The 16,851-nt window shown below is 42.7% G+C and overlaps 1 protein-coding gene across 1 annotated transcript in view; it reads right to left on the bottom strand.

The window, feature by feature from the left end:
- The window catches only part of LOC126273173 (dnaJ homolog subfamily C member 13), a 337,754-nt gene that overhangs the window by 262,098 nt on the left and 58,805 nt on the right, over positions 1 to 16,851 (bottom strand). Inside the window, exon 7 of the mRNA XM_049976652.1 lies at positions 912 to 1,034. Coding sequence (XP_049832609.1) covers positions 912 to 1,034 — 123 coding nt within the window. The remainder of the gene's footprint in view (positions 1 to 911; positions 1,035 to 16,851) is intronic.

Here is a 16,851-nt window from a genome sequence, read left to right on the forward strand (position 1 = left end):
CCATCAGTAAAATTCGGAGGCGGTGGTGTTACAGTGTGGTCATGTTTTTCATGGAGGGGGGCTTGCACCTCTCTCTCTCTCTCTCTCTCTCTCTCTCTCTCTCTCTCTCTCTCTCTCTCTCTCTCTCTCTCTCTCTCTTTTTTTTTTTTTTTTTTTGGCATGGCACTATCACAGCTCAGGCCTACATTGATATTTTAAGCACCTTCTTGCTTCCCACTGTTGAAGAGCAATTTGAGGATGACAATTGCATCTTTCAACATGACTGAGCACCTGTTCATAATGCACGGCCTGTGGAGGAGTGGTTACACCACAATAACATCCCAGTAATGGACTGGCCTGCACAGAGTCCTGACCTGAATCCTACAGCACACCTTTGGGATGTTTTGGAATGCCGACTTCATGCCAGGCCTCACCGACCGACGTCGATACCCTGCCTCAGTGCAGTACTCTATGAAGAATGGGCTGCCATTCCCCAAGAAACCTTCCAGCACCTGATTGAATGTATCCCTGCTGTCATCAATGCTAAGGGTTAGCCAACACCATATTGAATTTCAGCATTACTGATGGAGGGTGCCACGAACTTTTAAGTCACTTTCAGCCAGGTGAACAGATACACATGATCACATAGTGTAAAACCGTATCCTATATAATTACACTTGTCACAGGTGTTTTATAATATAGTTCAGTAATAAAATTTATACCTTACAAAAAAATCATGTGCATTTGTAATCAAAGTCTTCTGAACTCAATAGCATTACTAGCTGAGTACAGACATCATTTGTTCCAAAAGCAAATGATCATGAAAAACTATACAGGTAGCAGTCCAAACTTAGTACTTAAAGTTCTGGCTGTCAGCTAGTAGAATAGTTCAAAATGATATCAAAATGCAATGCGATCATTGAAATACTCACGTCTTGTGTAACAGAGTGCATGAGACCACTGTAAGGAATGTTTGCATTAAATCTCTCGACTATCTCTGAAAACGTTCTTCCACCTGGAGGTTGCTGCAGAAATTTCAGATGGCTTGACTCCGTCTGAAATAACAGACACCAAAATTATCAATAGCTAACATTCTCTCTCTCTCTCTCTCTCTCTCTCTCTCTCTCTCTCTCTCTCTCTCTCTCTCTCACACACACACACACACACACACACACACACTCACACAAGCAGACATTTGTAAAGGCAAAGAGTTCGGGCAGAGATGTCAGTCGAGGCGGAAGTACAGAGGCAAAGAAGTTGTTGATAGACAGGTGAGGTATGAGCGGCGGCAACTTGAAATTAGCGGAGGTTGAGGCCTGGCGGATATCGAGAAAAGAGGATATACTGAAGGGCGAGTTCCCATCTCCAGAGTTCGGATAGGTTGGTGTTGGTGGGAAGTATCCAGATAACCCGGACGGTGTAACACTGTGCCAAGATGTGCTGGCCGTGCATCAAGGCATGTTTAGCCACAGGGTGATCCTCATTACCAACAAACACTGTCTGCCTGTGTCCATTCATGCGAATGGACAGTTTGTTGCTGGTCATTCCCACATAGAAAGCATCACAGTGCAGGCAGGTCAGTTGGTAAATGACGTGGGTGCTTTCACATGTGGCTCTCCCTTTGATCGTGTACACCTTCCGGGTTACAGGACTGGAGTAGGTAGTGGTGGGAGGGTGCATAGGACAGGTTTTACACCGGGGGCGGTTGCAAGGGTAGGAGCCAGAGGGTAGGGGAGGTGGTTTGGGGATTTCATAGGGATGAACCAAGAGGTTACAAAGGTTAGGTGGACGGCGGAAAGACACTCTTGGTGGAGTGGGGAGGATTTCATGAAGGATGGATCTCATTTCGGGGCAGGATTTTAGGAAGTCGTATCCCTGCTGGAGAGCCACATTCAAGGTCTGATCCAGTCCCGGGAAGTATTCTGTTACAAGTGGGGCACTTTTGGGGTTCTTCTGTGAGAGGTTCTGGGTTTGAGGGGATGAGGAAGTGGCTCTGGTTATCTGCTTCTGTACCAGGTTGGGAGGGTAGTTGCGGGATGCGAAAGCTGTTTTCAGGTTGTTGGTGTAATGGTCGAGGGATTCAGGACTGGAGCAGATTCGTTTGCCACGAAGGCCTAGGCTGTAGGGAAGGGACCGTTTGATATGGAATGGGTGGCAGCTGTCATAATGGAGGTACTGTTGCTTGTTGGTGGGTTTGATGTGGACGGATGTGTGCAGCTGGCCATTGGACAGATGGAGGTCAACATCTAGGAAAGTGGCATGGGATTTGGAGTAGGACCAGGTGAATCTGATGGAACCAAAGGAGTTGAGGTTGGAGAGGAAATTCTGGAGTTGTTCTTCACTGTGAGTCCAGATCATGAAGATGTCATCAATAAATCTGTACCAAACTTTGGGTTGGCAGGCTTGGGTAACCAAGAAGGCTTCCTCTAAGCGACCCATAAATAGGTTGGCATACGAGGGGGCCATCCTGGTACCCATGGCTGTTCCCTATAATTGTTGGTATGTATGGCCTTCAAAAGTGAAGAAGTTGTGGGTCAGGATGAAGCTGGCTAAGGTGACGAGGAAAGAGGTTTTAGGTAGGGTGGCAGGTGATTGGCGTGAAAGGAAGTGCTCCATTGCAGCGAGGCCCTGGACGTGCGGGATATTTGTGTATAGGGAAGTGGCATCAATGGTTACCAGGATGGTTTCTGGGGGTAACAGACTGGGTACGGATTCCAGGTGTTCGAGAAAGTGGTTGGTGTCTTTGATGAAGGATGGGAGACTGCATGTAATGGGTTGAAGGTGTTGATCTACGTAGGCAGAGATACGTTCTGTGGGGGCTTGGTAACCAGCTACAATGGGGCGGCCAGGATGTTTGGGTTTGTGAATTTTAGGAAGTAGGTAGAAGGTAGGAGTGCGAGGTGACGGTGGGGTGAGGAGTTTGATGGAGTCAGGTGAAAGGTTTTGTAGGGGGCCTAAGGTTCTGAGGATTCCTTGAAGCTCCACCTGGACATCAGGAATGGGATTACTTCGGCAAACTTTGTATGTAGAGTTGTCTGAAAGCTGACGCAGTCCCTCAGCCACATACTCCCGACGATCAAGTACCACAGTCGTGGTACAACATTTTTTCACACCTTTATCTCTCCCTATATAAATCTCTCTTTACTTTCACTTTAACCTCATATACCCTTTCCACCTACCAATACCATGTCAACCTCACAACATCCCTACAACGACCCCATTAAATTTTATTTACATTCTCTCCGCAAACATGCCTTCACCCTAGCCAGATTACGCTCCCATATTTTATTTACTCAGGCTTGTCTGACATTTGGCATTACTCCCAAAGGCCTCACACTTAAAGTTCCCATCTCTGGCTGCAATCCTTCTTTCCATCAGTCCTTATACCAGTTCCAAACAGCACAATCCATAGCCCTCACCCGCCTAATCCTTCACCTATACATCGACTCGGCCAATGAACACACCCGTCAACTCCTATCCCAAATCAAAGTCCTCAATCTTTCCTCTCCCACATCCACACCGGCTGTACATAGCATCCTCCTACAGGCCAACCGCAAATTAGAACAACATGCCACCCTCCACCTCAAAAAACTATCCAATCTCCTGGTTTCCCACCTCCGGAAAGGCAACTCACTCACCCTCCACAACCTTTCCAACAAACCTCAACCTCCTCTCATTGCACACAGACCCAGTCTCTCCCATCTACTCAATCTCCCACTTCCAGCTCCACTTCCCCCAACACCTCAAAATTCTAGTCAACACAATCTGGAACCACAACACCCCAATTCAGTAGTTAACCTTTCCTCCAAACCCCTCTCCCAATCCGAAACCTCTGTCCTATCCAAAGGCCTCACCTTCAGCCCCACTCCCAGGTTCAACCAAACTGCCCTTGTCAAGGATTTACTGTCCTACACTCGTAGTCTCTGCTGGAAATATCACTTTGCCACGAAGAAAAACAATCCTGATCCCACTCCTAATGATCCAACTCCCCAAGACACTATCCAAATTGAACCCTGCCTGCAACAGTTCCGTCCTCCATCACAGCGGGACCCACCTCCTCTTCCTCAAAATCACCCTCTCCAAACCTTCCAGGAATTTCTCACTTCCAGCCTTGCCTCTCAATCTTTCTTGAAAAACCTTAATCCTACTCCCAACATCACCACAGCCGAATCCCAGGCTATCCGTGATCTGAAAGCTGACCGATCCATCATCATTCTTCCGGCTGACAAGGGTTCCACGACTGTGGTACTTGATCGTCGGGAGTATGTGGCTGAGGGACTGCGTCAGCTTTCAGACAACTCTACATACAAAGTTTGCCGAAGTAATCCCATTCCTGATGTCCAGGCGGAGCTTCAAGGAATCCTCAGAACCTTAGGCCCCCTACAAAACCTTTCACCTGACTCCATCAAACTCCTCACCCCACCGTCACCTCGCACTCCTACCTTCTACCTACTTCCTAAAATTCACAAACCCAAACATCCTGGCCGCCCCATTGTAGCTGGTTACCAAGCCCCCACAGAACGTATCTCTGCCTACGTAGATCAACACCTTCAACCCATTACATGCAGTCTCCCATCCTTCATCAAAGACACCAACCACTTTCTCGAACACCTGGAATCCGTACCCAGTCTGTTACCCCCAGAAACCATCCTGGTAACCATTGATGCCACTTCCCTATACACAAATATCCCGCACGTCCAGGGCCTCGCTGCAATGGAGCACTTCCTTTCACGCCAATCACCTGCCACCCTACCTAAAACCTCTTTCCTCGTCACCTTAGCCAGCTTCATCCTGACCCACAACTTCTTCACTTTTGAAGGCCATACATACCAACAATTATAGGGAACAGCCATGGGTACCAGGATGGCCCCCTCGTATGCCAACCTATTTATGGGTCGCTTAGAGGAAGCCTTCTTGGTTACCCAAGCCTGCCAACCCAAAGTTTGGTACAGATTTATTGATGACATCTTCATGATCTGGACTCACAGTGAAGAACAACTCCAGAATTTCCTCTCCAACCTCAACTCCTTTGGTTCCATCAGATTCACCTGGTCCTACTCCAAATCCCATGCCACTTTCCTAGATGTTGACCTCCATCTGTCCAATGGCCAGCTGCACACATCCGTCCACATCAAACCCACCAACAAGCAACAGTACCTCCATTATGACAGCTGCCACCCATTCCATATCAAACGGTCCCTTCCCTACAGCCTAGGCCTTCGTGGCAAACGAATCTGCTCCAGTCCTGAATCCCTCGACCATTACACCAACAACCTGAAAACAGCTTTCGCATCCCGCAACTACCCTCCCAACCTGGTACAGAAGCAGATAACCAGAGCCACTTCCTCATCCCCTCAAACCCAGAACCTCTCACAGAAGAACCCCAAAAGTGCCCCACTTGTAACAGAATACTTCCCGGGACTGGATCAGACCTTGAATGTGGCTCTCCAGCAGGGATACGACTTCCTAAAATCCTGCCCCGAAATGAGATCCATCCTTCATGAAATCCTCCCCACTCCACCAAGAGTGTCTTTCCGCCGTCCACCTAACCTTCGTAACCTCTTGGTTCATCCCTATGAAATCCCCAAACCACCTCCCCTACCCTCTGGCTCCTACCCTTGCAACCGCCCCCGGTGTAAAACCTGTCCTATGCACCCTCCCACCACCACCTACTCCAGTCCTGTAACCCGGAAGGTGTACACGATCAAAGGGAGAGCCACATGTGAAAGCACCCACGTGATTTACCAACTGACCTGCCTGCACTGTGATGCTTTCTATGTGGGAATGACCAGCAACAAACTGTCCATTCGCATGAATGGACACAGGCAGACAGTGTTTGTTGGTAATGAGGATCACCCTGTGGCTAAACATGCCTTGATGCACGGCCAGCACATCTTGGCACAGTGTTACACCGTCCGAGTTATCTGGATACTTCCCACCAACACCAACCTATCCGAACTCCGGAGATGGGAACTCGCCCTTCAGTATATCCTCTCTTCTCGATATCCGCCAGGCCTCAACCTCCGCTAATTTCAAGTTGCCGCCGCTCATACCTCACCTGTCTTTCAACAACTTCTTTGCCTCTGTACTTCCGCCTCGACTGACATCTCTGCCCTTAACTCTTTGCCTTTAAATATGTCTGCTTGTGTCTGTGTATGTGCGGATGGATATGTGTGTGTGTGTGCGCGCGAGTGTACACCTGTCCTTTTTTTCCCCTAAGGGAAGTCTTTCCGCTCCCGGGATTGGAATGACTCCTTACCCTCTCCCTTAAAACCCACATCCTTTCATTTTTCCCTCTCCTTCCCTCTTTCCTGACGAAGCAACTGCCAGTTGCGAAAGCTCGTAATTCTGTGTGTGTGTTTGTGTGTTTTGTTCATGTGCCTGTCTGCCGGCGCTTTCCCGCTTGGTAAGTCTTGGAATCTTTGTTTTTAATATATTTTTCCCATGTGGAAGTTTCTTTCTGTTTATATATATATATATATATATATATATATATATATATATATATATATATATATATATAATGACCAAGCACAGCAGTTGCGGCACGGTGTGGAGTTAGGAAATGTGTGTGCATCATGAGGTTGCGACAACACAGGAGGAGTTCCAGTTGTGTAACACGAGAGGGTCAGTTTTGCCATTTCTGGCATCTAACAGCAGCAATGGCAAGTGGGATTCTATAACACCGATGACTTCATACTTCAATCCGTAGTCTGAGGAATCTAACCAATTTACACAAAAAGATGGGTTCACAGAATGTTAGTGTATCGTAAGACACTGAATACTTTCATTAAGTGTAATTTACACATTCAGTACATATCTTGCCACATCAAAGAATATGGAGATGGAAAATGTAAGGACCTGAGGCCACGCAAGAGGTTTTAAAACTTAAAGGATGTCCTCTTACGAGAAGAAAGTAGAAAAGAAGAAAAATCACTGACTGTGCTGCTCAGATGAGCTACAGAACTTCATTACTCTAGCAAAGTCTTACAGCCTTTCATGGATGGTGATTTAATACCAAACATTTGGTGGTTGAAGCTGAACATTCACATCCACTTGTGCTAGAACAGTTTCAAAATCTTCGTAAGGAGTTTATTGCATATTCTTTAGCACTCTATAAAAATAGTGAGGTGAAATTCTTAGCAGCACTGAAGAAAATGTAGAAAATTTGAGTTTCTCGTGGAATTTATCAGTTTGTGTGTCTACAGACAAAGTGCCAGTAATGTTGGGATAAATATCAGGATCCATAGAACAAGTGAATGGGAAAATGAAATAGCTTATAGAACCAAATCCATGCTGATCTGTGGCTTGAAGTAATTGATCTGCAGTACAACTGGGAATATAAAATCAGTCTAGATTTCTCCAAGCATTTTCTCTTGAGACTCACTTTCTCTTTTACACAAGTTTCCACACGTCTCCTCACTCCATTCCCTCTGAAGATAATGGGGCTACAGTACTCACTGCTCACAGGCCTTCACCCACAGTCTGCTCTGGACCAAGTCTGCTGTGAAAAAAAGATGATCTGTGTGTCAGGGGATGTTAAGCTCAGTAGGAGCCCTTGGTACTCCTCTGAGAGACGGCTACGTGCCAGGACTGGCTTTCTACTTCAGAAAACATGAAATTGGCTGTAATACTGCAGCATAACAACAAAAAATTATTGTTACAAAAATTTGTAAACATGTCAGTGATCATCCATTATTATACCAGTGATAACCATAAAACAAAATTTGAAATACATTACGCCCCATTACTTCACAATAATTGTGCATGCTTCTACCCTTTACACTTTATGGCTGTACCTAAGAAGTAGAACTTATTTCAATGGGTCTAAATGACAAAAAACAGGTAGAGAACAGTTATTGTCATCTTTTCCAAATATGAAAGCCAATAGGAAATACAAATTATAAATATTTTAAAGACACACTGAATTGTAAGTGCAGCAACTTGACTGCTAAAGTAATACAATCAGTGCACTGAGTACAACAATGCCCAGCAGATATACCAGTGGCACCCCTTACTGGCAGAATAGCACATGAATGTCCGCTGAGCAAAATGTCTTCAGTTCCTGGAATTTTCCAGCCTGGCTAGTTATGCCTTCCATGTCAATGAAGTCCTTTTGCATTATACTTCAGTTTCAGTCCAACTGACATTTGCTAAGAAGACAAAAAAAGTTAAAGGAGAGTTAAATAAATATCTGTCCATGGGCTATGTTTCCAGAACACTGAACAATGTAGACAGGAACTATCATCCCATAGAATGAAGGCTATTTGTAATTTTTCATCTTCCATTTTGTTGAAGAGATGCGTTCATCGGCTGATTTACTATTATTGACTAATAAATACTTATTCTCTTTGTCTTGAAATCAAATCTAAACTGCTGTATTTGATGGTGTTCATTTATTATGATAGATTTCAAAGTTTTGATGGCTTCATCATCGGATTCCTACGGTATTAATAAAAAATTCGTTACAGTCACCTACATAATCATTAATGTGATAAATATAGCTTAGTGATGATACATATATAATATCATAAAATCAATCTAGCCAACTATGTTACAATTATTTGTAAACAGCTTCACTCCCTTCAGTAATTTTTTTTAGTTTACATTTGTGGCTATTGGAGTATCAGACTCCAATATGGGAGCTTTACACAGACATTGCACATTGTTGTGAAACAAACCTGACCATGTGCCTAAAACAAGTATGTCTCTTATTTCTTGCAAATATTCAAATTATTTGATTAAAGAATAAAAATGTCACTTTGAAATAATAACAGCACTAGTCAAATTGCTTGCATGTACTGCTTCTTATGCACATAGCACACATACCTAACGGTGCTTACTTCCAGCCAGTCTCATTTAGGCAACACAATACTTTCACAGATAAAAGGCGTGCTTAGCTCCAAAGTTCCAGGCGCCAGTAATTAGAAAGAAGTGTAATAGTGATACATTTTGACACTTCAAATTTTCTTGTCCCTACACTGACAATTACAATTTTTACTTTTTTGCTTATATATCTGATAAGCAGGCAATGAACACACATAGAAATTAAATAGCAGTAAAAATGTTGTAATGCTCTTACAGCATACAGCACATTCTAATCACACTGGCATTAATGCCTCTTTGTAAAATCTAGAGAAGTTATGTGCACAGGTTTCAAAAACAAAAAAGAACCTGTTTAACACACTGTAATCAAGGAATTATCAATACTCGTATGAAAAATTAATTTAATCTGATTATGTCACTAGAAGAAACAAGAAAAGAATAAAGCACAGGAGGTTTTTACTCTATGTTGCCACATTGAGAGGCACAAATGCAAAAATCAAAAATATTTACAGCTGAAGAGTAAATATCATTCCATCAACATGTAAAATACAAATAACAGTTGAAGAACAAATGGCTAGCATAACATAATGAATTAGATGACTGTTTATTTTTTGTGTAAGTGATGAGAAAAGTACAAAATGTGATATTTGCAGTCGAAAAAACTAAAAATTTAAATTAAATTAATAAAAATTGTAGGACATTTACATGGAACAAGACAGCCACAACACACATTTATTTGTAGAATTAAATTTTCACTCTACAGCTGAGTGTGCGCTGATATGAAACTTCCTGACAGATTAAAAATGTGTGCCGGACCGAGACTCGAACTCGGGACCTTTTCCTTTCGCAGGCAAGTGCTCTACCAACTGAGCTACCCAAGCACAACTCATGCCCCGTCCTCACAGCTTTAATTCCACCAGTAGAGCACTTGCTTGCAAAAGGCAAAGGTCCCGAGTTCGTGTCTCGGTCCAGCACACAGTTTTTATCTGCCAGGAAGTTTCACATTTATTTGCATATTACTTTGCCACACAATACTTTTACCAATGCATACACCCAGTCACAGGTGGAAGCAAAGATTGATAATGCCAGGTGGGCACACCAGGCTACCATAGAGAACATTGCATAGTGGCTGACAGCATGGCTACAGATTGCTGCTTCTTGAGTCACAGCAGATGGAGGAAATGGGTGTTATGTGTGTTGGCTGCAGATAACAGGCAGTCATTGATCAGTGTATAGGCGGTGGCCTTGTGAACAAAAGTCACTGGCCTCCAGCAGCCTGTACAAGATGTAGACACAGCAACTGTCAACCCCATCCACATAGCCTCAAGTCCACGAAGACAGCAGTGTTTGATGAGTACCAGGCTGAGTGAATATATGGACAGCATTCCCCCTTCCAGGTTGCACACGAGCAACGAACAGCACAATGACACACTCCAAGATCTTTGACATGCAGAAGACACGGAAACAATAATGTGGCTCGGCATTCATATACCCAACAAGAAATTCAAGCACGTGCGGCACTTAACACTCCAACTTTTATAAGTGCTGCAATCGTGGAATGCCAAAGAGAAAGAAAATTTAACAGTTATTACAACAGTCTACATTGCTGCTAGCCTAACACAGATACAGTATCTTAACAACAATACCTAATTACTAAACAAATCACTGTTCATAAAGATTCAACAGTCTTTTTAATTGCAAGTGCCACACAAACTGCTTGTGGCTGCATGACATACACCATACATAACGTTAACCTCCCTCCCTCCTTTATTCTTCGCTTCCACTGCATACTATTTACATCACTGTAGGCCATCAAGCAACAGCGTCGCTTCAGTTCTGCTTGTTCTACTTCATGCCAGTTTGTGCATCCTTCTTTGACCTTGGCCAATCCCACTTCTTTGTATGATTCTTTCTGTGAGTAGATGAGCCACTGTAATCTCTCATGTCTTCACAGCAGTAATCACGTCTTCTCTTGTTCCCTTTCTTTGCATTTCCTCTTCACTCCATCACTTCTCCAGTTCATTTTGTGCCGATCTTCAGCATGCCTACACTGCTTTTCAAATTATTGTGCCCAATAGAACACCATACATTTCATACCTCAGCCATTGTGTCATCCTGTTTATAATGTTATTTTCTTTATACAGTACTTCAAAATATTGGTTCTTCCCTGATTCTTTAAAAATTCTGTCATGCAATTCATCATGTTTCCGGCAGTATGGATCATTGCAAATAGTATTTAAATTACCAACTTTCATGCTTTTAGACAAGTATTTTGCTGAGAACATCTTTGCAACCTCTTCACATGACATGTTTTCTTCTCCTTCCTTACTAAATAACATCTCTTCAATTTTCTTCTCACAATATAATGAATTCTGACACTCTTCTTCTGAATCACATTTTTGCTTTGTAATAGTCTGCTCCACTTCTGTAACAATATTTTTGTATAACCTGCTTGTATCTCATTCTGCTTCACAGTACTCAAGAGTGTCAACTCACTTTCCTCAATGTATGATAAACTTTCTTCTTCTTCTTCTTTTTATCTTTTTGCTCAGCTTCTCTTACAGAATAATCTTCATATCATCTGCCTTAATGTTCTGGTCTGAAGTATGTTTGTTATCCAGTGAAAATACAACTGAATTCGTACCAAGAATGTGTGCATATGATAATATACTATCAACATCTGTAATCTTCATATTATCTGCCTGATCCTTCTGTTTCAATTTCAGTTCTTCATCCACTGACAATATATTTGAGTCCATAATGAATGTTTTAGCATCTGACTGAATATTATCACTGTCAGTGCACGTACTGTTCATTTCATCATCTGAGATCACATTAGCTGTCATTATGCTTGACACATTAAGTTCAGAATTAATTATTTTAATGAACAAGTCCACGTCTGATGTTACTACCAACTGTGATTCCATATGTAATTAACACTCTGAAAATCTAGATATATTTTGTGTATCTGTGTGCATTTATTTTCTTCTCTCTCCTCAAACATCATTGCCTTTGCTCTTGATCCTCCTTAAATGGAGATTTAGTTTCTTCCTTTAATTCTTTTTAAATTTCCTTACAACTTTCGTTTACTTCTTTTAAATCCTTTAAGATTTCCTCTTGACTTCTTCAAAATTATTTTATTGCTTTCTCTTAGCTTTCCTTGTTTTCTATGTTGCACTTCCACATTAATTAAACACATACTCACTGATTATAAATGTGTTTTCATTTATGTTCCACTCAGTGTGTTTCTCATGACAATTACTTGTTCTCAAACACAACACTGCATCATCCATAGCTCTTAATTCCTTGCACCTCTCTGCGAAATAGCTGAAAATACTTCTCTTCTACAAACCAATGTAACAACTAACAACATTTTTTCTACCAAACTATTCATTAATTATCTGTTCCATATGGACACAACACACACACTTTCCCCAATGCCAAAGCAGTATGTGACCTCTTGCACTGGGGCATTGTTGTCATAATATGGCAAGACAATGCTTTCACAGAGAAAAGACGTACTTGGCTCCAAAGGTTCCAGAAGCCAGTGATTAGCAACGGCCCAATACTGATAAGTTATGACATCAAGGCTAGTAGTACATTTTTATTAAAGCTACAAAACTTCCTAGGAAGAAATTATATTTGATATTTTATGAATAATTCACTAAAATGTAATATCTATTGTTGTATTTACATATCTGACTATTTTCACTATGAGTGAGACTGATCTGTAATGGGATTCATATACTACGTAATGTCATTTTACTTTACAATGTCTTTTACTATTCCAATATCTGTCAAAATTCAATGTATTTCTTTAATTTTCTGCTTTTAACAACCGCGTCATATAGCAAAATGTATATAAGGCCCATGCATAACCACCATTGGTTACCCAGTTTCAATCAAAGTTTCAAGGTGGCCTCTGTGCCAATCTGATTTGTAAAGGCACACTGTGTGCTAACTTTTTACAGTTATTCCATGGCTCATCTTATTGTTGGAAATTAACAATGTTGAAACTCAAAATCTTGTGCGACATGAATTAATGGCAGCATATAACCCACTTGGTCACTCTTTGTTACACCAGGACTTTCAACTCATTTCTTTTTCCACAGAAACAGCACAAATCAACTCTACAAAGAAAAGAATTCAAGTTAAGTATTTGATCCCAGCCGAAAGAGGAAACATTTCATTGTTTGTGTGTGAAACTGAGTCAACATATCAAAAAACCATGCCATATTGAATAAACAAATTTTATTTGGCAACAAATTGTCACACAGCATCATGCGGAGCAAATGGTGCCTTAAGCTGTCACACACATTGCAAAATCTAGCATTGTAAGTCATATTTCATAAATATTTAAATACATCAAAATCCAGATTTTGTCAAATGATAGTGTACAAGAGGGGGAATATTTTGCTGTAAGGTCAGCACTCTTAATACATTTATCAATATTCTTAACACATTTGTCAAACAAGATATAGTAAAGATTGTATTTCTTCTATCAGGGTGTATACGTGGACAAGGAAAAAAAGTTCCCAGATTTCCCGGTCAAAAACACACTTTCTCCCGGATGAAAACACACTTTCTCCGTGTTAAGTAATAGTATACTTTTCCTTGAAACCGTAAAACTTATCAATCCTTTCAATAGTTGTGGTTTTATAAATTGGCGTAGAATTTCCCAGTATTTTAGAAAACAAAGCACAGGGGAAAAAACACATTTTGGAAAGATGCCTGATGTACAGCAACATGTACACTGCATATTTTCCTATTACGAAAGCATAAATTTGGATTCCGCCAAACACAGCATGTTACGTTCCGAAGGATTGAAATCTAGATTGCAATGCGCTTTTGTAATGTTGGACAATTCACAAAATTTTGAAACCCTAACCACATTCATTTGACCATTACATAAAATATATAGCAGATCTGCTGGCAAATCCGCCCCAGTCCGCTGGTCGACAAATAAAATGCAGTCCAATAAAATGTGACACACCGTGATCTGTGCGCCACAAGCACCACACACTGGAGGGTCCTCTCACCAGAGTAAGAATCCATGTGTCATAGGGCAGTGGCCTATGTGAAGACACGAAGGACCTCATCACACTGGACTGGAAGGGAGTACTCCACGGCCGAGTTGTGGGCTTGATGGTATGGAGCTTGTTATCTGTCACTGCCAGTCACTTATCTTCCCATCAACACATGACTTTGTATCTCAACAGTGAGGTGATAGCATGCAGGGGGCTAGCACAGTGAAAAATCAGAGGATCACAGCACCACCTTGGCTGCTCGATCTCCCCTTTCATTCTCTGCAATTCCAATGTGCCCAGGTACCCAGCAGAAAGACACCTCCTTTCCCAGTAGTTGTAGTTGTAGGAGGGCATCCTGGATACTCTAAGTTACTGTATCTGCTGGGTACAAACAGCAGAGTAAAGAGCACTCTGAGCAGATGAGAAATCTAACACCGGATGAATGTCTCATCTGCTCCAGTGCTCGCAAGAGCGCATATAATTGTGCATTGAAGATAGTAAATTCTGGAGACAGTCTGACCTTGAGGACATGATTTAGGAAAATGACAGCAACCAACAGAGTCCCCCCACTTAAACCCACCCTTACAAACAACTGTATGGTTGTGGTACTCTGATAAAATATCAGAGAATATCGCTTTAAACACTGACACAGGAGTGCTCTCTCTTCTGTGCCGTACTAAACCTAAAATCACTCTGGGTCTCTCCAGTAACCAGGGCAGCTGACAGTTAAAACCCTGGATTTGGGGTCGTACTGGTTCCACACTGAGTGACTCCAGCACATGCTGCATGCAGATCCCAAATGGCATCGTGGCTCAGGGACAGTTCGAAAAAAAGTGTTCCAGAGGTGGACGAGCAACAGTATGGTGTGCAGGTGAAGTTGGAGCTGCAATGAAGCAGCATGAGGAGCTGGCACCGAATGGTAAGTGGCAGCTCGCCCGCCTCAGCGCAGATACTAGGTATGGGACTGGTCCAATAAGCACCCGTGGTCAGCCAAATCCCCTCATGACGGACTGCATCAATGATCCACAAGTTAAAGGGTTTTGCTGACCCATACACCTTGCAATTGTATTCCAGACGCAAACGCACCAAAGCCAAATAAAACTGAATGGGACGCACCCTGTCTGGCCCCAGGGCGTGTGGCTAAGGCACTTTATGATGATCAATGCCTTCAGGGCTCTCTCAGGTGTGGTAACCATGACAATCAGGAGTCAAAAATTAGACCCAGAAACTGCACTGCATGTCTAAAATGTAAGCTGGTGTCCCACACATTCAAAGCAGGCAAATTAAAAAGACAGTGAGAGCTATTAAAAAGAACACACACACACACACACACACACACACACACACACTTCTCTGCAGAAAACTGGAAATCTATCTTTGCAGCCCACTCCTCTAACCTCTGCACTGTAAGTTGCAACTGACAGCTCACCACTGCGACACTAGAGGAGGAACAGAAAACAGTAAAATTGACTACAAATAAGGAGCACTGTAAAGGACTTCTTACTGTAGATGTACTCAGCCCCCGGTAGCTGAGTGGTCAGCGCAACAGTCTTTCAATCCTAATGGCCTGGGTTCGATTCCCAGCTGGGTCGGAGATTTTCTCCGCTCAGGGACTGGGTGTTGTGTTGTCCTAATCATCATCATCATTTCATCCCCATCGATACGCATGTCGCCGAAGTGGCGTCAAATCTAAAGACTTGCACCAGGCGAGCGGTCTACTCGACGGGAGGCCCTCGTCACATGACATCATCATCATCTCTGTAGTTGTGATACTGTTTATGGCTATGGCAAAGAAGGTAACACTTAAAACACTGCCCTGAGGAACACTATTCTCCTGCTTAGATCAATCAGTCAGTGTGTCACCAACTCAAAACCGCTGAGACACGGGTTCCCAGGTAGATGCCGTGTTTCTTGACTTCCGCAAGGTGTTCGATACAGTTCCCCACAGTCGTTTAATAAACACAGTAAGAGCATATGGACTATCAGACCAATTGTGTGATTGGATTGAGGAGCTCCTAGATAAGAGAACGCACCATGTCATTCTCAATGGAGAGAAGTCTTCCAAAGTAAGAGTGATTTCAGGTGTGCCGCAGGGGAGTGTCATAGGACCGTTGCTATTCACAATATACGAAAATGACTTGGTGGATGACATCGGAAGTTCACTGAGGCTTTTTGCAGATGATGCTGTGGTGTATCGAGAGGTTGTAACAATGGAAAATTGTACTGATATGCAGGAGGATCTGCAGCGAATTAATGCATGGTGCAGGGAATGGCCATTGAATCTCAATGTAGACAAGTGTAATGTGCTGTGAATACATAGAAAGAAAGATCCCTTATCATTTAGCTACAATGTAGCAGGTCAGCAACTGGAAGCAGTTAATTCCATAAATTATCTGGGAGTACGCATTAGGAGTGATTTAAAATGGAATGATCATATAAAGTTGATTGTCGGTAAAGCAGATGCCAGACTGAGATTCATTGGAAGAATCCTAAGGAAATGCAATCCAAAAACAAAGCAAGTAGGTTACAGTATGCTTGTTCGCCCACTGCTTGAATACTGCTCAGCAGTGTGGGATCTGTACCAGATAGGGTCGATAAGAGAGAGAGAGAGAGAGAGAGAGAGAGAGAGAGAGAGAGAGAGAGAGAGAGAGAGAGAGAGAGAGAGAGAGAGAGAGAAAATCCAACAGAGAGCAGCGCGCTTCGTTACAGGATCATTTAGTCATCGCAAAAGCGTTACGGAGATGATAGATAAACTCCAGTGCAAGACTCTCCAGGAGAGACGCTCAGTAGCTTGGTATGGGCTTTTGTTAAAGTTTCAAGAGCATACCTTCACTTGAAGAGTCAAGCAGTATATTGCTCCCTCCTACATATATCTCGCGAAGAGACCATGAGGAAAAGATCAGAGAGATTAGAGCTCACACAGAAGCATACCGACAATCCTCCTTTCCACGAACAATACGAGATTGGAATAGAAGGGAAAACCGATAGAGGTACTCAGGATACCCTCCGCCACATTCCA

This window comes from Schistocerca gregaria, chromosome 5, assembly GCF_023897955.1.
Source record: "Schistocerca gregaria isolate iqSchGreg1 chromosome 5, iqSchGreg1.2, whole genome shotgun sequence".
NCBI lineage: Eukaryota > Metazoa > Arthropoda > Insecta > Orthoptera > Acrididae > Schistocerca > Schistocerca gregaria.